Source organism: Cyrtonyx montezumae, unplaced genomic scaffold (genome assembly GCF_038088225.1).
Source record: "Cyrtonyx montezumae isolate F1298 unplaced genomic scaffold, pur_monq_1.0 scaffold_30, whole genome shotgun sequence".
Taxonomy (NCBI): Eukaryota; Metazoa; Chordata; class Aves; order Galliformes; family Odontophoridae; genus Cyrtonyx; species Cyrtonyx montezumae.
In genome coordinates, this window is record NW_027072035.1 from 10,154,168 (window position 1) to 10,174,525 (window position 20,358).

Below are 20,358 nucleotides of genomic sequence, written 5' to 3' on the forward strand. Positions count from 1 at the left end.
GGCTGAGAGAGCTGAGACTAAGCCTAGAAAAAGCAGAGGCTCAGGGGGATCTTACTGATACGTAAGAATAGCTGAAGGGAGATGATAAAGATGGAGTCAGGCTCTTTTCAGAAGTGCCCAGTGTCAGGAGACCACAGGCGAAAGCTGGAACACAGGAAGTTCCTTCTGAACACCAGTGAACTTTAAATCTGAGTCTAGAATCCTCCCCAAACTGAGCTAGGCTTTCAGCTCATGATGAGAAAATACTCTCCACACTAGCTAAGCTACTGTATGAAAGACTGGAATTTAATCTGAATGCTGGGTGAGATGGGAGCACCAAAGAAGAAACAAACATTTCCAAACAAGTTCGTTTCAAGGCACTTTAGGACAGAGCTGCAATCCAGTTGCCACACAAGCAGCAGTCAAATTTCTCTTGCCTTTGCTTGTCAGATCAGCTGCAGACAGCCTCCACACAAAAGGGTTTTGCACGTGAAACCAGCGTTAAATACTTACATGGCAAAGAAAGACAGTCCAACAAGCAGATGAATGTCAGAGACTTTTAACTACTCAATGCCCTTGTATTATTTTTCTAGCCTAAAATGTATAGCTGGAGTGAGCCTGCCACATAGCAGAAAACTACACAGAACAGCTTACCTGCAGGAGGTAGTGTCCTTGGTTCCACCAGAAGTGAGATAAGCTCCTTAACAAGCCCGGTGCTCCAGTTTCCCAAAGCTTCTATCTTGTGTAACAAATTGGATAAGGAAGCGGTTCTAACTAAAGCTTTCTTAAAGCTTTTGAGGGCTTACAGAGACAATCAGGACAGGCTCTGAGGAATCAGAAATACTGCTGTCTAGTCATTCACTAGCACAGTGAAATCTCTAACAGTTTAGAGAAACATTTCATTTAAATAGTCCCTGTGAAAAGGGTGCAGGAGAGCATCTCAATTCATCCAGAGTCAACACATTTTGCAGTTTAACACATCTTTAATATCAGTAACACTGCAAGTGACTTCTCAGTGCAAATAGCACAGAGAGTACAGGAGGTTCTCTCATTTAAAACAAAGACAACATGAGGAAGAACATGCAATCAAACAATGATCAGCTATAGATACATCGTGTTTGGTCCAAAAAAAACATTGAAACAATTAATCCAATTACAGCAAACTTAGCTTCTCTGAGTAAGGTTAAGATATTGCATTTGTAGTGTCTCCATTGTGCCGTCCTTCAGCGAACCAGCGGAGCCTGCTTGAGTGAGATGAGGACTGAACGCATGCGGGACACATCTTTAGCCTGCTTAGTAGACTTGGGATTAAAGTCACAGAGCTGAGCCACACGTTCCCACTCAGTGCCTGGGAAAACATCTTCTGCATCACTCACAAAGGCTTCTTCAGCTGCCCTGAAAGCAATGCAATGGACCTTGTGTTAATGTCCAACATAAGGCATTCCTTCCCACTTACAGGATGCAGTTCTTTTCATCATGTTTAGTAAGAAATGTGACCTGACAGCTGCTTGTGAACATTATGGCTACTTAAGCTCCCACTGCCCAAGCCCTGGAGATGGAAGTAGGTTGCAGTAGTATGCTGTGCACAAGCAGTGCAAAAGATTGCTGTGTAAAATGTTGGAATACAGGTGTTTGGTTTTAAGAGTAGTCAATGAGTTATTGCCTACAGGAGTCACCACCCAACTAGCCAGAAGGTAAGGTACTCCTGTGCAGATATTTTATTTATGGAAAAATGCCCAAGTCTTAAATATTTAAGCTTCCGACACTTGATGGCTTGCTTTGGACACTTGCCAACTAGAAATTTACAGTTCCCTGCAAGCACGTCATAGAACAGATTCCGTTTGAGGATTTAAATCAGCCACAAGGCTCTTCAGGCCATCATAAAACTATCTGCTGATGTTTCCCAATGCTGTACAGAAGCAGCATAAATCAGAAGGAACGTAAGTAATGAATTCCATGCCTGTGGGTGCTGTAGTCTAAAGCACAACTTGGCAGTTAGGATGACTCATCTGAAGTCAGCTAGCAGGATAAACATGTTTCCCCTCTTCTCACCCTAAGGATACTCCAAGAAGGTTTTTTACAGTATGTACAGGTTAGCGCCAATGGCTTCCCAGCAGTATCCTTCTGGCATTTCTGTGCCACCAACAGCATTGCTTCAATGCATGTGTAACTCTCCAGTATCATAACTCTGGGGCCCTGGTAGCTGCCTGAGTACAAGAGCAGTAAGCATTGAGAGATCAAACCAAATCCATCTACTCCAACAAGCAGTACAGAAAAAGCAGTGAGGATGACTCCCCATGAGGGTTCAGCACTGTTCACAGGGATGATAAGGTTACAGACACCACTGAAGACAAGGATCACTACAACACTGCTACTTTATGTGACATGACACTTTTAAGGGGCAGTGAAGATTTTTTACTTAACTGTTCTAGGCTGTAGCAAGGATGATTTATGTTTGTGCTTTAAGGTGAAGAGAAGAAAAGAAACGAGAGAAAGTTTAAGTCAGATATAGAAAATGAGAATGAGTTTAATGCAGATGGTCAGCTGGCTCAACATGCACTAGCAGCTCGGCCTACATTCAGGAAGCATGCTGCCAATTTTATTCTGCAGCACTTGCACTGCACATTTACTACAGGAAAACAAGGATTTTATTGGAAAAATCTAACTCCAGGAGACTTCAGAATAAAGTCAAACACCACCTGTAAATCCATCATTTCACAAGTCTTGCTTTACATCCATCTACAATTAGGAAATGATTTCCACACTTGACCTTCAGTATAAATGCACTCAAAGCCACACCATGGTTCACCAGTACACCTTCTAAAGGTGTCACTCTAGAATCTGTGACATGGCCATCTCTCAAGTCAAGTCTACAAATTAAGGGAAGAAATTAAAATACATGAACAAGCCAACAAACATTGCAACCCTTTTACCCGACAGAAACAACGCAACTACTGGGGCTTGAAAATCATGGCTGTCTTCTCACTGACCCATGGGTCTGGCAATAAGTCTACACATAGGTGCTCATAGGTATTTTACCAGCAGCTAATGCCAGTTTCCTAATACCACCATCTTGGTTTCTTCCTCATGTTCTCTAACAGCATCCTAAATTCTATAGGCACCTCTTCTACCTTGACTTAAGCGTGTGATATCTTCCTCTTGCACTATAAGCAAATCTCATTTTAATATTTTTCTGATTTAGGCAAATTGCACAGACCAGGAACACAATGCCTATTACAAAAAATGCAGTTATACATTATGCTTCACCATGGAAGTGATAGGACTAACCACAGCACCCACACGAGACTAAATCTGACAGTAACCCCATACATGCACCGAAGCGTCTTGCTGTACTGGCCTGGAAGGACAGTAAACTGTGAAGCCCAACGAATTACAGGCTACTGAGTCACTGACCAAATTCCTCTGGTATGTACATTACATAGTTTAAATGTGCTGGATGTGATCCTCACAGGAAAACAGCTCTTAGTGCTGTAGACCAGAGCCAAGCCAAACCAACCAAGCAAAGCTATTTGCTTATTCTACGTATGCTGGCTGAAGTATTCAGCAGAAGGCACCTTTGGACATTCAGCACTGTTTCTGTCCTTCTTCATTACCTAGCTGACTGACAGACAGAATTAGTAGTTAAGCAACATACACATAACCAATCAGGTCAGCGAAGGGTTGTTTGTAGAAAGCTTCATCTGCCACCCTAGGTAGCAAACAGTCCAACAGGCAGGCAAGCAGGCAGGAGAAAAGAGATAAGGATGAGAAGTACAGAATACAACTGAAGGCAGTTTTAAAAAGCAAATTCAACTAGCATCTCCTACACGCACTGAAACAGGGAAGCAGCTACCATACAATGTACCAATTAATTTACTGACTAGCTCAGAGGAGCAATTTAAAACCTCCCCTATATCACAGAAAATTAGGACCACCTAGTTTAGGGCTAGTCCTAGTGTTCACATGAGATCATCTCCAGATAGCAGACTACCTAAAGGAAAGATCTCACACCAAGCTGATGAGAACACTGAACACGCCCTCTGATCAACACTTTATTTTTCTGATTGCAGTTCTTTTTAAACTGGTCTTTCTCCAGAATGCATACCCTGATCTCAAACCACTGACCAAGATAAAGCTAAAGGGGTAATGAGCTCTATGAGCTCTTGCCACAACTTTTAACAGCAGCAATCCTGTTTTCAGCCCAACAAAAAGACTGTGCCTGAGGAAATGGAATTGTCAAATCTATAGTTCTGTAGAAAGTATAAAGTCTCCTTTTATCATTTAGTAACTAAGGGATCACTTATAAACCTGCTAGCCCTTTAGATATGAAAAAATTACATTTCAAAAAGCATTTCAGCTTGAAGTCTGTAGATTACCAAAGTTTACAGCAGCCCCAGTGATTACCTGAAAAAAAAATGACACTGGCAGCCTTAAGTCAGAAATGAAGACCTAAGTGTTATTAAGTCAGCACTATCATATTTACCTTTATGTAGCCAGAAGTCAAAATTCTGCAGGGAGCTTCTAAAGAAATGTAAGAATTTACTAGACTGTGCCTGTGTTTAATTCTTCACTCACAGAACTGTTTATTTCTCAGAAACTTCTACAAGAAGCAGCCAAAGGTTTTAAGATATCTAACAAAATAATCTGTATCAAAGTAACTAGGAGGGTACTTTTAAGTTTCTGAGAAGAGGCAAGAAAGGCTGCTAGCTAATCACTGAAGAGCTGTGCAGCTAGGTACATACAAAGAAGTCAGCAGACTGATCAACTCTGTGCAAGTTCAAGTTTCATCTTAAGGAAGATTCAGGAATTGCTCATTATTTTAACATGCACTTAATGTAACCTCTAAAGAAACACACTAGTCTACAATGGGACGCTCATCTCTTAATTGGATAGGTTACTTAAGTGGGCTGAAGGACTAGTGCCTTAGGATACAGTAGACATTCTACTCTTGTCTCCTTCACCTCACCACTTCCACAGCCAGCAATATTGCTCTTCAGATGGCTGGAGAAACCTTACCTGTTGCTAGCTTTTGTTTTCTGCAGCTTTTCATCTTGTCGGGCATACCACTCCTCCAACTCCTTTATAGCTTTCTCCTTCCATTCTGCTTCTTGTTTTCTTGAGTTAGCATCTAAAGATTCAAGAATTGATTTGTCAGTCACATTTGTTCCAGTTGGATTCCATTAACATTTCAAGTGTTAGTTCAAGGTGTACTCTAGTGCAAATTACTACTTGATCCACTCAAATATGGTTTATGAGGTTCCCTGATTTAGGCTAAGGGAATGCTAAAGCCCTCAACATTCAGAACATTAGCTAAACAGAATGCCCCTGTGCAGAACTGAGACAGTCCAGTTCAGTCTAAGCATCTGTAGACTAATTATAATTCAGTAAGGCTGCTAGCCTGCAAACAGTTCTAAAAAACTGTCACCTTGCTATGGCTGTTCTAGAATAAAGCTCAGTGAAGTCACTGTACTTGCTTTTACACCCAACTCACAGTTCAAGATAGGCTCATCTGTTCTAACTAGCATAAAAGAGGAACAACAGGCTCCGCTCTGCCTGGAATCATGTTCAGAAGGTTGTCCTGACAGTCTCAAAGTAAGGCCTCCTCCTTAGTGAAACTGGAAAGCACACCAGTTTATAGGATCTTAGAAGCTGTCCACAGGTAGATGTGGCTGCAATTGACAGCTGAAATTAGTTACAACTTGGTTATTTAAATTTGCTGTTGGATTAATAGCTACATGACAGCCTCAGCAATCTTAAAATGAGCCATCTCCTCCCTTGCAAAAAATGGGCTGACATTTGCATCTACTCATCCTTTTCTGCTGATAAAAGCTGTTCAGTTTCTGTTACAGAACTGAGGAACTAACTGGTAAGTTAAGCACAGACACTTTAGTAGTCTTGAAGAATTCAGAGAACCACTTGCTTGTTAACTCCTATACCAATATTAACTGTTTGCTTACTGGAAGTCTTATCCCCTGAGCTTGCCACTCAAGCAAAGAGCTAGAAGCCATTGTTTGAAAAGCTTTCCCGACGAAGAAACTGCCACTTCTGAGTTTCAACCACGACTACTTCTACAACAATCTCCTTACCAAGCTGTTCAAGGCGCTCCTTTTGCTCTTCTCTCCACTTACGAATGCTCTCTGGTTCTGACTGCAGTCGATCTACTTGTGATATGGCAGCATAGCAGTCTGTTGGACCACTGCTCTCCTTGGGAGAAGGAACAGTAGCGTCATTTGTACACTGAAACTGTACATTTCAGATAACTGCCTGCAAGCTACACAAAAAGATATTTGAACTGAACATATTATTTCTTTTGATGCTATACCACATGATGAAAAAATCTCTTGCTATAAAGTACAGCAGGACTGATGTAAATTAATACAGAGTTGCCTCTAGCAACTTAGGATCAAACAAATTCAAGCATTCTGAGAATTCAAATTGTGCCAGAGGTCTGACCAAAGAAAGCAGAAGACTGCTCCTAGAATCTCAGTTGTGGGCCTACAAAACCCCCAGCTCATTTTACATTAAATATCTGCAATGAAAGTGTATGTTTGGAGGGTCGTTTTGTGCACAGGAGATTGAAGTGTTCTCTGTAATTTGTATTTGTCTGCTTCAGAGAAATTTGCAAGCCTTAAAGGAAGCTGGCTTCCAATATCAGTCAGAGCTATTACAGAACTGGGACTGCTATTAGCTGCTTAGAACACAAGATGCACTGTTGGTTTTCTTATTAAATGTTCAACTGTAAGTGCTAGGCCACCTTTCATCATACAATAGTTCAAAGACCTGCAGAGCATAAGTTCATAAGGTTGGAAAGGACCTACAAGATCATCTAGTCCAACCATCCTCCTATCACTATCCCTACCCAACTACTAAATCAAATCCCTTAGCACCTCATCTAAACGCTTCTTGAACAGCGCTAGGGATGGTGCCTCAACCACCTCTCTAGGCAGGCCATTCCAGTGCCTGACCACTCTTTCAGAGAAAAAATGTTTCCTCAGGTCTAATCTAAATCTTCCCCGGCGCAACGTGTGGCCATTCCCTCTCGTCCTGTCATTATTTACCAGGGAGAAGAGGCCCACCCCCTCCTCACCACAACCCCCCTTCAGGAAGTGGTAGAGTGCAATAAGGTCTCCTCTGAGCCTCCTCTTCTCCAGACTACATTAGACATTCAAAGATAAACACATTGCCACAGAGTATACTCCAACTGTTTTCATTGGTTCACCCTGCTTTTAATAAATGAAATACCTCATCAAGTGGAACCTCCATCAAAGCAGTCAATTAGAACTGTAAACAATCAAGCTATTTCATATAACTTTTACTGTATGAGACACAGAGGACCAATAACAAGCAGTTTTCCCAAGAATCTCACAGCAACAGTGAAGATATAAACATGGTTTCAATGAAAGCAGTTTGTCTTCATCCATCTCAGCGTTTGCTTATGTCCATGGAAAAGTAGCTTAATACACTGTTTCCTTTTCACTATCTATCTAAAGAGGGCTATCTAAAGAACTTTCTCAACTTTCTCCCTGACACAGACAAAACATTGTCTATAGCATGAAAAACATGCTTTCATAATGTGATGGAGCCACTTGCCAGCAATTTAGTCATGCAACTTTACATCACTAAAATATATAATATTTTCAGTCAATTTGTTCCTTAAGACCAATTTTGATAAGACAAGTTATTCTTAACAAGAAAACAATTCAGAAAACTTCAGACAGTAAGTAGGTAGTCAGAACATGTTCCATTCAGTTTACTAGCCAGCACCAAGTAAATGTTAAGTCATACTACAGAGCCTGTCAGCCTGCTCACAGTGGTCATGTACCATTCAACAATAACTCAAAATAGAATGCTTCTGTAGGAGGTCTTCAAGTTCAGAGGAGGAGCATACTGAGAGCAGCTTTACGAGGTCATGAGACAGGAGACAAGGATATTAGAGAAGAAACAGCAAGTGCAAGTCTAGACTGAAATAAGTTTCCACAGTAGAACTGCACATTCAAAGCACAGTGTACTTCTGCCTTACCTGATAGACAACTCCATTCATCACTCCATCAACAGCACCTGTAAAGAAATAACTGTAGTTTAACCATTTGAGAAAAACAATACAATTGGATTTACTGAATGGTTACTTGCCTGGAAAGCTTTATTACAGCATCCAGTATAGGAGTTATGTAAGTGATTGTTAGCCAATAGCACATATGGTCAATTCCTTATCTCTGCATTTTTCTTCCTTTTCCAGGACACAAGAAAACATTGAGTCATTATTCTTCGGAACTAAGACAGTTCTTCACAAAGTTTTGCTATAGGCTACTCAAAAAGCAGAGCTGATATTGTTGAGAAGTTGCCATGGGGAACGTTCTGAAGTTTCTCCCATTTTCTCATCCTTGCCTTAGAAAGTGAATAGTAGACAACTGTTCAGAAGTTAAGCACGAATTACTCTTTTCACACTACCTGGAAGACTAACAGTCAGGTAAGATAAAACTTTCTAAATCTTATGATGGTTTTGTAACCTCCTAACTCCTAGCAAGTCCAAGAACTATATTAACATCCCCACTAAAAATCACCTTTCATGTTTCTTCTGCAGTGACACATTTGATAGCTTACTACTTTTCCAGCTCCATTATTCCTTCTGAAACAACACAGGTAATACAGCCTCTTGAACAGGATCAGCTGGAATCCTTGTCACAGACGCTTAAAATCCCTTATCAGAAGGGACACCTGAGAACACGCATCAATTGTGAGGCAAGTAATATACATAATTGTGAGGCGTCCTGTAACGAGTGGTGTCCCCCAAGGGTCAGTTTTGGGGCCCATCTTGTTTAATATCTTTATTGATGACCTAGACGAGGGAATTGAGTGTATGCTCAGTAAGTTTGCAGATGACACAAAGCTGGGAGGATGTGTCAAACTGCCTGAGGGTAGGGAGGCCCTTCAGAGGGATTTGGATAGGCTGAACAGCTGGGCTGAGCTCAATGGGATGAGGTTCAATAAGACCAAGTGCCGGGTCCTGCACTTTGGCCACAATAACCCCATGCAATGCTATAGGCTTGGGGCAGAATGGCTTGAAGAATGTAGAGAGGAAAAGGACCTGGGGGTGTTGGTTGATGCTCGGCTCAACATGAGCCGGCAGTGTGCCCAGGTGGCTAAGAAGGCCAACAGCATCCTGGCCTGTATTAGAAATAGTGTAGCCAGCAGGAGCAGGGAGGTGATCATCCCCCTGTACTCAGCTCTGGTGCGGCCGCACCTCGAGTACTGTGTTCAGTTTTGGGCCCCTCACTACAAGAAGGACATTGAGGCCCTGGAGCGTGTTCAGAGAAGGGCAACAAAACTGGGGAGGGGCCTGGAGCACAAGTCTTATGAGGAGCGGCTGAGGGAGCTGGGATTGTTCAGTCTGGAGAAGAGGAGGCTCAGAGGAGACCTTATTGCACTCTACCACTTCCTGAAGGGGGGTTGTGGTGAGGAGGGGGTGGGCCTCTTCTCCCTGGTAAATAATGACAGGACGAGAGGGAATGGCCACACGTTGCGCCGGGGAAGATTTAGATTAGACCTGAGGAAACATTTTTTCTCTGAAAGAGTGGTCAGGCACTGGAATGGCCTGCCTAGAGAGGTGGTTGAGGCACCATCCCTAGCGCTGTTCAAGAAGCGTTTAGATGAGGTGCTAAAGGACTTAATTTAGTAGTTGGGTAGAGATAGTGATAGGAGGATGGTTGGACTAGATGATCTTATAGGTCCTTTCCAACCTTATGAACTTATGAAGTATTTGAGTTCATGAAACTATTTAAGTCTCCAGTACTACGCAGAAGGCAGTAAGATTTTCAGGAACACCTCTCCAGAACAGTAGTATGTTCCATCTGCCTGTGCAATATATAAAGGTATTAACAACTTTGCCTCATCATCCATAATGTTACACTGGATAAGCCCATCACATGTGTTTCTGCCACACTAATACGCTCTACACTGAAAGCTGAAACTGTAACCAAGTCAATAAACAGCAGACAGAAACTCAAGTTTATTTCACATCAGCTTCCTAATTAAGAAAGAACTGGCTTGAGAGGAACAGGAAGCTTACAGCATCTGTCTCCTTCATAGTAGCTATCCTTTATATCATTTAATGTCAGCTTTAAGTTCCCTCAAAGCAAATTTGCAGAGACCACTGAGCACACACTGAATCACGCAGTTACAGCTACAACTAACAATTCTCCTCATTAGGTTTAGAAAGATTAATGCCCACAAAGGAAACCTGTTTACACTTGGTGCTTCATAAGGATCCTGTAGCTTCTCACCTTTTTTGACTTGGCTGGAATTACAGCTAAGCCAGAATCTGTAACTTGTATTGACAGAAACCACCTGAACAAGACAGCTGCCTACACTGCCCAGCTGGGAAGAGCTAAGAGCAACCTGCAGCAGCAGACAGAACCTAGATGAAGAGAGAACCCAAGAAAAGTTAGTCTTGAAATAAACGTTCTTTCATCTCCATAGGGAAGGCAGTAGTTCAATGGGACTTACTCTGGAAACACTGAGTGAGCAGCTAGGCAAGAGGGCTTACATCTTTAAGATTTTTTCTTGTCATAATACAAGGAGAACTCTCATTAAAGTCTTCAGCATTCAGGCTGGTAGTTTAGAGGTGAAACAAAAACATGCCTGCAGAGGTGAAAAACAGATGTGCTTGTCTTAGGACTATTTTTATTCTGCTTAGACACTAATTGGTACCGCAGAAAGTATTGTTAGAGGGCACACAAGTAGGCATTAAAAATACTACAGCTTTCCATCTGTTTTAAGCTTCCTACGACTTGTGATTACAACGCTGAGTCAGCATGCTGACAGTGCACATTGCCTGATGAAAATAAAACAGGACAGTACTGTTATGATATCGTGTGCCAACAACACAAGTACACTAACTGGAACAGAATCAATAGTCAAATATTCTCTCCAACTCTCCAGACTCAGTGTCTGAGTAACTCAGTAAGAAAGCTAGAAAACCTCTTTGCCAGACTTTGTTTCAGCAAGCAAAGCTATCTGTGTATAAGATTACATAGTTCACAGAAGGATATCACTTTGTATACAACTTAAAACAGTTAAAAACAACTGGGCTAACTGTTTTTAACACTTACGAACAACGGCAGTTCTCTACTGGCCTCAGAGTCCCTCCATACCAAACACTTAAAGCATCTTAAAGCTCCTAAGTTAACACCACGCTTTTTCATAGGTTCATAAGGTTGGAAAGGACCTACAAGATCATCTAGTCCAACCATCCTCCTATCACCATCCCTACCCACTGAACTACTAAATCAAATCCCTTAGCACCTCATCTAAACGCTTCTTGAACAGCGCTAGGGATGGTGCCTCAACCACCTCCCTAGGCAGGCCATTCCAGTGCCTGACCACTCTTTCAGAGAAAAAATGTTTCCTCAGGTCTAATCTAAATCTTCCCCGGCGCAACTTGTGGCCATTCCCTCTCCTCCTGTCAAAAAGTTATGAACATCCCATCCTCCTTGGTGCCCTCTTCTGAGCTTCAGATAAGGTAAAGAAAACACCCAAGCATCCACAGCTCCAGAACATGCTGGCAATAGAGTAACAAACTTCCAGAGTTCCACCCAGACAACTTTCAGAGGCCAAGCCCTTGAGGAAAGCAGAAGCTGTATCAGCTGTTTGCATACACAGGAAGAAAACAGCAGTTGAGCTTGCCAGAAACAGACAGCTGGAATCAGTGTCCTCCACATGTACAATAGCTTACAAGAGAAAAGGCGGAGTAACTTGAAGATAAGTGCAACTGTTTTTTCATTTCAGTCCTAAAAATCAACATCTAGTGAATATGCAAAGTTAAGCTTCTAGTTGAGAGGAACAGCCTAGGAAAATAATGCAACTTCAGGAATTGGGCAGATCAAACTGAGTTGTCAGAGGCCTTCTAAAGTGAAGATCAACTACTTTGAAAGTGATCCAAAAAAACTGATGCACAGAAATTTAACAGCTTTGCCACAGTTAAGCAAGGTATTATCAGCAGCACTGGGGTAGTGTTGAGATAACCCTCCAAGAACACTCCTCCAGCCCATCATTCGTGAAATTTCACTTGTATTACATATTCATTACATTCCTGAATTCATTATCCTGTCCACCCCGATGACTGACTAACAGACAAGGCCTTATTTAGCAATCTTCGATGTCAGATGTCATCTAAAGGCCTAGTGTCATGATGGTCCATTGTTAGTCCTTGGGGGTCACTTACTTCCTCTCCTAGCACAATCTTTTGTCCTAAAGATTGCAGTGAAATGCAAGGACAACCTGCCAGGTCTCTGTACAAACAGATTAGGAAGACAAAGGGAAATATCTTGACACTCTCAGTCACATTTAAGGTATTTGATTTATCTTGCCTTGTTAAAGCAGAACAGTCTTACAACATCTCTCCAGCTACAATGCTACCTCATAACTATAATCCACAACATTCAAAGACTACTGCAGTGTTGCAAGCAGGCATTACCAGAATATTTTCTGTAATTACTTCTTCAAATCAAAAGCAACTCCTTGCTCTAAGACCCCACAGCTACGCAGCACAAAACAGTTCCAGCCTTGTTTACTAGTCTCTGTGAAAATTTACTGTCAACACAACAGATGAAAGCTATTGGAAGAACCAGACACAGGACCATGTAGATTAACACTTCTAACTTAAGCCCAAGCATTTTGTACTTCATGGATTAATTCTTACTGGTGTCTTCCTATCAAGCTAGGCTTTGGACAACATCTTCCATACAACTGAAAGTACATTCAATTCAACTCGATATACAAATTGTGCTTTTATGAGCTACTTTTACCATTTTTTAAATACTGAGTATTCCCTTCACTGCATATCTTCAAAAAAGTAGCAGTCTGAGGGTGTTGTTTCCTTGTTTGTTTTTTAAGATAGCAATACAAGAAATTGAGGAAGAAATAGGTTTGCTAGACAAAACCTCATAACTATGAACGTGGGTAAAACAAAAGATAAAAACAGACTAGGAAAAGGGCTTCTTTACTCATTAGTTTCAGTCTGCTGTCACAAAACACAGTTCTCATTTTCACTATAATCAATAGCAGAAAGTGTGGTCTAGTATCTGCAATAATGCTGTACCACAACAGCTTCTGCAACTTTCCAATAGGCATAGTATTCCCCTGTAAAGTGCAAAATAAATGTGCTTATTTTTACCGTGAGCTTAATGATAACTAAAAAAATGCTACCATATGGGGCACTTCTAAACTTTGAACAGTTAAGAAAAAGCAATAGCCACTGACAAGTAACTCATTTTGTCTGTGATGCTAACTAGCTCAGAAGGAAACAATCCTTTCCTAATGATGTTTTCAAGCAAATTGATATTTAATCCCTGAGCGATTTAAATTCCTTAACTCCTAGAGAGGCTCATGTGCCTCTATTCAGAAGATGGATAAGCATCATTTGCTGAAGTTCATGTAAAAACAACAGAATGTGAAACTAAAAATCAACATTTGAGACTAGACAGCCTACATTAAACTTGAATAGTATTTTCATGATTAACATAAAACTGCTTGCCACTGAATATCAGAAGCTACCAAAAAGCTGTCACAGGATTTTTATATTGACACAAATGGTGGAAGGTAGGTACCTTAACCCAAATACATTAGCTCCTGTTGAGTGGATACAGCAAGTGAATGTCTACAATTGTTTTCTCATTGTGGGAACAGAATGTTGTTTCTGCAGAAGAACAAGATAAGATTTTAGTTCACGGTCTCTGTGGCCACCTAGCATCACAGAGATTAGAAATAAAGACTGTAAATGGATTAACAGTATACAGGTGTCACTAGTAACAATTTATGTTTAGCCAGTATGAATATATATGCAATATTTTGTCGCATGACATGCCCAACTGAAGCGATGGCATGTTGGAACTTGCCTGTCTGAAGAGGCTTCAGGAAGACCTGACACTCCCCCGGTGCTCTTTGTTTAAGAAAAGAAATGTTTCTTGGACTGAAGGGAAGAGGCCTTGGAGAGAATCACCATGTAAATATGATAAAAGTTCTGAGACACCTGAGACAGGATGGCAAGTGGCTGGCAGCGAGATAACGTAAGAATGCCTAAATACATGAAGTTCACAACTGACCTTGAGCTTAACTACTGGGTTTTTTTAATACACTTAGGTTAAACACTGTGTTGGGCAAGACAGCATGTTTCTTACAAACTTACTTAAGGAAGCTGGTGACTGTTTCTCATAATATTCCAAGTTAATGATCTTCACACTCCCGTAGAGAACTGTCTCAGCTACAACTCTTGCCTAGCACTGACGAAAAAAACTTACCCAGAAGATCCATGAATCAGGACTTCAAGAAAGTTATGGTTAAAAAAAGTGAATAAAAAGTAAATACACAAATCCCTGACCATAGTGCTTTAAGGATTTACTTAGATTTTTTCTTAAGAACAGATATAAATAAAATAAACTTGCATTTACCACCAAGGGAGTTTAATAAGCTAATAAGGACTGTGTTATAAGATGCTTGTTAGGGTGCTGACTGAATCATAAGAAGTCTTAGAGAGAAATGGCAACAGAAACTATGAATACACGTGCCACCTGAGCTAGTACATTTTGCATTACTGCAAATTGCATTTTCTGTTTTTCCTGGAAGGGAATATAGGCTTCAACAGCCAACAAACATATGCTGTATTAAGAAGGTAACCGCCAGAAGCCCAAAAAGATAATCAGCTATGCCTATATAACAGGTCAGAGCATCAATTAAATCCAAATTCATAACAACAACAAAAAAAATTGATATACAGACCACACCTAGACTCCACAGATTCTTGGATCAAGTTATAATATCCCCTGCACTACGGCTCTCTTTCAACAGAGAAGTTCTCCAGTAACAGTTCTGTGAAGGAACAGAAAAATTTCTTCAAACACAACTTAACTACTTTTCCATTTCAACCCAACCTGGAAGCATTTAACAAGCTGGCAAGTAACCACACTGCAGTAGCCAGAAAACAGAAGTCCAGTTCTAGCACCCTGCAAGATGCCAACATTTAACAACTTTCTTCTATAATATATAAGGCAAATGTTTCAAAAAGCAACGTCTGAGGCTCCTGAGAGAGGGGAATTATACAGGGTCTGTTTCTGTCTTATAAAGTACACAACTCATGTTATATCTGCTATTGGAACAGGATGGTGTTGTAATGATTACCCTCATTTTCAGTGCTTGAGGATGTCACTTCATTTGAAAAAGACATTCATGCGGAAATACCCAGTCTGTATAGCCTACCCTTCATGAATGTGCTAGTTTATAAGGGCTGCAGTATCTCTAAGTTAGCACTGAATACAGCAGGTCTCCATTACTTAGCTCACTTAACTGTGCTTTGTTCCAAGGGCTTTTCATTCCAAAGATGTCCCAGTAGCGAACTGATGAGCAAAGTAATTCAGCTTAGCCCAGAGGGGGTGTCTGACAGTTTTGGAAGGGATAAAGGAACGGCCTCTCGAGATCAAAATGCACTCCGTGAGCGCGGACAGGAGCACGAGACAAGTCCTCCAGCAGCACTTCACCAGCGTTCAGAACGCTCGCAGCTCCTTCCCAATTGGAATTCACATTAAAGACCTTAGTGCCAGACGCTCAGCATGGCTTCAGCTGCTGTCACACTAACGGAGTGCCCCCTCACCCTGATGCCCCGAACACACAACCACGCTCCTCACAGCGCAGCATCCCGTTCTGCAGCGTCAGTTTTCTCACCTTCTGTACAAAGGTTACAGAGGCACAACAGCCTGAGCAGAATTAAACATTAGCTCACGGACGCGAAAGCGGATCGCCGCTTCCGAGCGGACCACCGCCGCACGGAGCTCCGCGCACAGCCCGGAGTGCCCCGCTCCGGGCACACGGGGGCCGCGGAGCGAGGCGGCCCCGCCGGAAGGCGGCGGGCAGGCAGCCGGGCCCGCAACGGCGCGGGACAGGGGCCGCGGGGGACAGGGCAAAGGGAGGCCGCGGCCGTACCGGAGTCGAAGCCGTCCGCCGCCTGCAGCGCCTCCGGCACGTCGCCGCTCTCCAGGATGCCGTACCCCTCGTCGTTCTCGATGCCCGCTATCTCGTTCTCCTGCTGCGCCAGGAAGGCGGCGGCAGGGTCCTCTTCGGCGCCGTCCGCCGCCCCGTTACCGGCGGTGGCCGGCGGCTGCTGCGCGCCGAAGAACTCCAGGTTGGCCATGGGGACGAGCGGCGCTGGGCGGGAGCGGACAACGGCGGAACGCGGGCCTGAGCCTCCACACAGTAATCGCCGCGGAAGTGGAGCACCCTCCGCCCAGGCCAATGGGAGGCGGAGCACCGCCGGGTGGCAAAGCCAATCAGCGAGCGGAGAAGGCGGGGCTAACGGAATCCTCCGCGCGCCTAAGTGGGTTCGGACCAATCAGCGTCAAGAGCGTGGGGGAGCCGAGAGAGAAGGGAGCGGAAAGGGGGCGTGGGGTGGGGAATGCGCAGGCTCGGCTGTGGGAGCCGCGCTTGGTGTCTGGGGGACAGGTGTATCTGTGGGCAGGTGTATCTGTGGGCAGCAGTGCTGTCTAAAGCGCACAGGTCTAATGCCAACGTCTGTGGCAAGGCCTCTGTCTCCACTTAGGTGCTGCCTGTAAGTCCACGCGTGTCATAGCACATTAGAGGGATGCCATCCTGGCCTACCTTCCAACACGGTTCTGCAGGTGGCCAAATACGCAGAAGAGCATCCATGGAAGTTAGTTTTTGCCTACTTGAATTAGACAAGACAAACTGGATGTTGAGGTAGGTTTTGTCCCACTGTCAGTTATGTTTTGCTATGAAGTGGTACCACGTGACCCCACACCTTGCTTAGACAGTTAAAACATGCCTGCTTCCTCCAGTGAAAATTCAGAATCTAGCATGGCAGTAAGCTGAACTTCGCTCCATTTTATCTTCTAGAAAGAACAGAACTATGTCATTTATTTTAACAAATCTCCAGCAGTCACAGGAAAGTTAAGGAATAAAGAGTAACAGCAGTAAGTAGGTCCTACATTCATAACAAAACTGAAACTCCCTCATAACATGCATGCCATGCTCACACTGAAACATAACAGTTCTTGTCCCTTAGTTTCTTCTGAAAGCATGCTCTCAGGTACATTTTAATTATTCTTCTTCCCCTTTACAGACACAAACAAAATAGTGGAACAGTCTTATTGTTCCCCTTCAAGCATTCGAGTGAATTTCTGATAACAAATTTAGCAACTTTCTCTTTTGTTCTTTTCAGTCTTTCTTAGCCCTACCAGATATTCTGGATGTATAGATGTACAAAGAGAATATTGTGAATTCAAATGAAAAGCAAATATGCATATTTGCTTGTCTTAAAATTGCAAGATAAGGAGAAAGCATGAAACATAAGCAAAACTGTAAGCTTGCAAATGGCCCAATAACATTACCTGAGTTAAATCAGAAAAGGCAACTTAGTGTTATTGGCTTTAAAAATGCAGTGGGTTAACAGATCTACTTTGATAATGAATTACTAATTCATACAATACCTGTAATTCAGGTGCATCTCGAAATAATTCTGCACTATTGAAACCACTGTTTCATTCCTGTTTTCTTACCCTGCAGAAGTCAAGATACATTATTTTCTAAAGTCAAGTGTCACATCTTAGACTAAAGGCTATAACAGTAGTGCCCTTTGTAATTCACCCATGAAGACTGATGTGCCAGGGTAGTACAAGAATATTATGTGAATAATGCTTAATGGAAAGACTAAATGACAATCAGACTACAAACGAGTTTAAGGATCATGCAATTTCTCCCCATTCTTTGTAAAAGAACAACATGTTACTCTCCTTTCTAAAAATACAAAGCTCTATTTTTATAGTAATTATAAAAAGATGTTTTCAAGCATTTACCAAAATATGACATTAAGGAAATCATTTCAACAGATTATTGTAATCTTAGAATGGTTTAGATTTAAGAAATTAGAGAGTTAATAGAGCAGATGTTTCCAGAGCAGACAATTTAAATGCAAGTGCTTTCAGCTCCCTCTTAACTCATTCAGCATGCAAATGAGACAGGAATAGGCTGACATCTGGACATGTACCACATCTCTGAAAATTTCTCTAACCACAGTGTTACTGCACAGGAGCTGAAAGTTTTGGTAATCAGAGAGGAAGAGAGAGGAAGGACACATATTGGCTAGAGTCTGGTCCCCAAAAATAAGTGACAAGATTCCCCAACCCTCAAGATACAGAGAAGAGTTAGAAAAAATATGTTTTGTTTTTTGTTTTTTTTTTTAATGTTAAGGAAGGTAATATTTTGCTTGCTACTTGCCCACAAGTTACAAGAGCCAAAAAGAACCGGATTGAGAGGCACAGGAAACTTACAGCATCTGTTTCCTTCACAACTGTGAATACACAATGCATACCATTTAACATCAAGCTGCAAGTTCCCTCAAAGCAAATGTGCGGAGATCACTGAGCACACAGGGACTCTAGTAGTTAAAGCTACAGCTAAAAGAAAATGATTTAAAAAAAAAGCATATTTGCAATGATGGGAATGAGACACGAGACATGTGAATGACAGAAGAATCAATACCTTGAAAGTAAACTCTGGGGAACATGAGATTAGAAGGCACCATTTTGAATGGATTGACTGGGGCTACATAACCCTGCAGCCTCTGCAGCGCGGCGCCTTGCGGACTCCGGCCTGCGCCTGTTTGGCCTAGACTGGCTCCCTCCGGCCTGCAGGGAGCGCTGACCCTGCAGCTGTTCAGCTCCTGCAAAGCCGCGCCGCCACCATTGTGGGACGGCTCATTGCCCCAGCTGTGCAGTGGTGCTGCAGGGAGGTGCAACATCTGCTGGCTGTGGAGGCCGGCCTCTTCATGCTGCCACAGGGCAGGAAGGCAGCCCCGCAGCTGCCCCTGCCGCAGCTGCCTCCCCACAACAGGGTCCTGAACCCAGCCCACAGCTCTGCAGCAGCACTGAGGAGTCCAACACGGAGGAGCATCCCGTCCCCACAGCTGATGTCCTCCGAGAGAACCCCAGCTTGGCTCCATCCATCCCGGCTCTGGTGCTGCCACTGGTCCCAGAAGCAGCCCAGCAGGAGTTGGGGGAGGCTGCACCAGGTCCCTCAAGTGCCAGCTCAGACAGGGAGTGCTCACACACGGTGCATCAAGAGCCCCGAAGAGGTGGAGAAACAGCACCTCAGGGGCCTCTGTACCCACCACCTGCCAGGGGACCACCTATCCAGCAATTCTAGGTCACTGCCCCACAACTGGCAGGAACGTGGCCGGGCCTGCAGCTGGGGCACACACAGCCCCCAGGGGCTCTGACAAGCCCTCACCATGTCGGACTGAGCCAAGCAACAGAATTACACCAAAATTCTCTGTGTTACCAACAGTGCCTTCATCAGCGCTGCGCCCTGGGGAAGGTGTGAGCTGTGCTGGGCCTGGAGGCCTCCCTGGTGCTGATGTTATCATTCAACATTTTGCAGTCTTTACAGGTGAAGGTAAGTGAAAGCTGGAGGAATGCAGAGATGGGACTCCTGTTTCTGCATGTACTCTGCCCATGCAGCATACCTTCATCTCATTTAGCTTCTGACTCAAACACATGACAGCTTTCTTGGAGTTCAAATGTAATTGTACAGCATGGCCAATAAAAACCACAAATTCACAGATTGCTCCTTGGTCTGTCCCATCAGTGTAACTGAGCTGCACAACCTGCTTCCATTTACAGAAGAACTTGTTCCTCAGGCTTGACAGTTCACTTGTCTGTCCTCCCGTGAGTGTTTTTTACAATGTCTTATTGCTCTGGAAGAGCCTAACTGCAGCCTGGAGGAAATGTTGCAGGCAGCTCATGAGATGAGCAATGACCTGAGTGCAAAGAAGGGTTACATGCAAAGCATTCCTTAACATTTCCGTAACAATCTCTTTCCCCGTTACACATGAGCATTGTATCTAAAATCACCACAAGACATCCAATCTGGAGTCCGTCTCATTTCAAGAGAAAAGAAATCAGGTTTTTTTTACCCACAGATGCCATTTCAGTGCAGTCAGAAATATGTGTTTGTGTTATATATTTATTTATTTATAACAGTCTTGCTTTGCTTGTTTATGTAATTTTAAGGCTGACTAAGAATGCAGTTAGCTAGAGCGCTGTGATCCAGCCCAACAGTTTGGTTGGAAAATGTTTGCTGGGCATTTTCTTGAAAATGTGTGAAGTTTTGAGATTTTCCCTGAGCAGAAATTCTGGTTTATGCAGGGTATACTCCTAAGTGCAGAGAAAAATGCCACCAAAAGCAGAACATGTGAATTAGATGAAGAATGAGTAATTGGTCTGGGCTTAAATATATTAACCAGACTTTTCCAGGAGCACTTCCATCCAACTATGATGCAAATCCAGAGCACATCAGTACAATCAACGTGCTTCCAGTCAG

General features: G+C 43.0%; 1 protein-coding gene across 1 annotated transcript; it reads right to left on the reverse strand.

The window, feature by feature from the left end:
- Positions 1-942: 942 nt before the first annotated feature.
- On the reverse strand, positions 943-16,238 carry CLTA (clathrin light chain A). Its single transcript, XM_065744276.1, has 5 exons — positions 15,949-16,238; positions 8,000-8,037; positions 6,066-6,183; positions 4,996-5,107; positions 943-1,374 (listed from the first exon to the last, which is right to left on the reverse strand). Exons 1-5 carry the CDS (start codon positions 16,154-16,156, stop codon positions 1,203-1,205), a joined length of 648 nt encoding a protein of 215 aa, XP_065600348.1. The 5' UTR covers positions 16,157-16,238; the 3' UTR covers positions 943-1,202.
- Between the last annotated feature and the right edge of the window lie 4,120 nt (positions 16,239-20,358).

What these genes read in the sequence shown, in the direction of transcription:
- CLTA (XM_065744276.1), bottom strand. Translation starts at nt 16,156, where the DNA reads ATGGCCAACCTGGAGTTCTTCGGCGCGCAGCAGCCGCCGGCCACCGCC. An exon ending in TGAATGGAGTTGTCTATCAG is followed by an intron (nt 6,184 to 7,999) that starts GTAAGGCAGAAG and finishes CCTTCTCCCAAG; the next exon opens with GAGAGCAGTGGTCCAACAGA. An exon ending in GGAGCGCCTTGAACAGCTTG is followed by an intron (nt 5,108 to 6,065) that starts GTAAGGAGATTG and finishes TTGAATCTTTAG; the next exon opens with ATGCTAACTCAAGAAAACAA.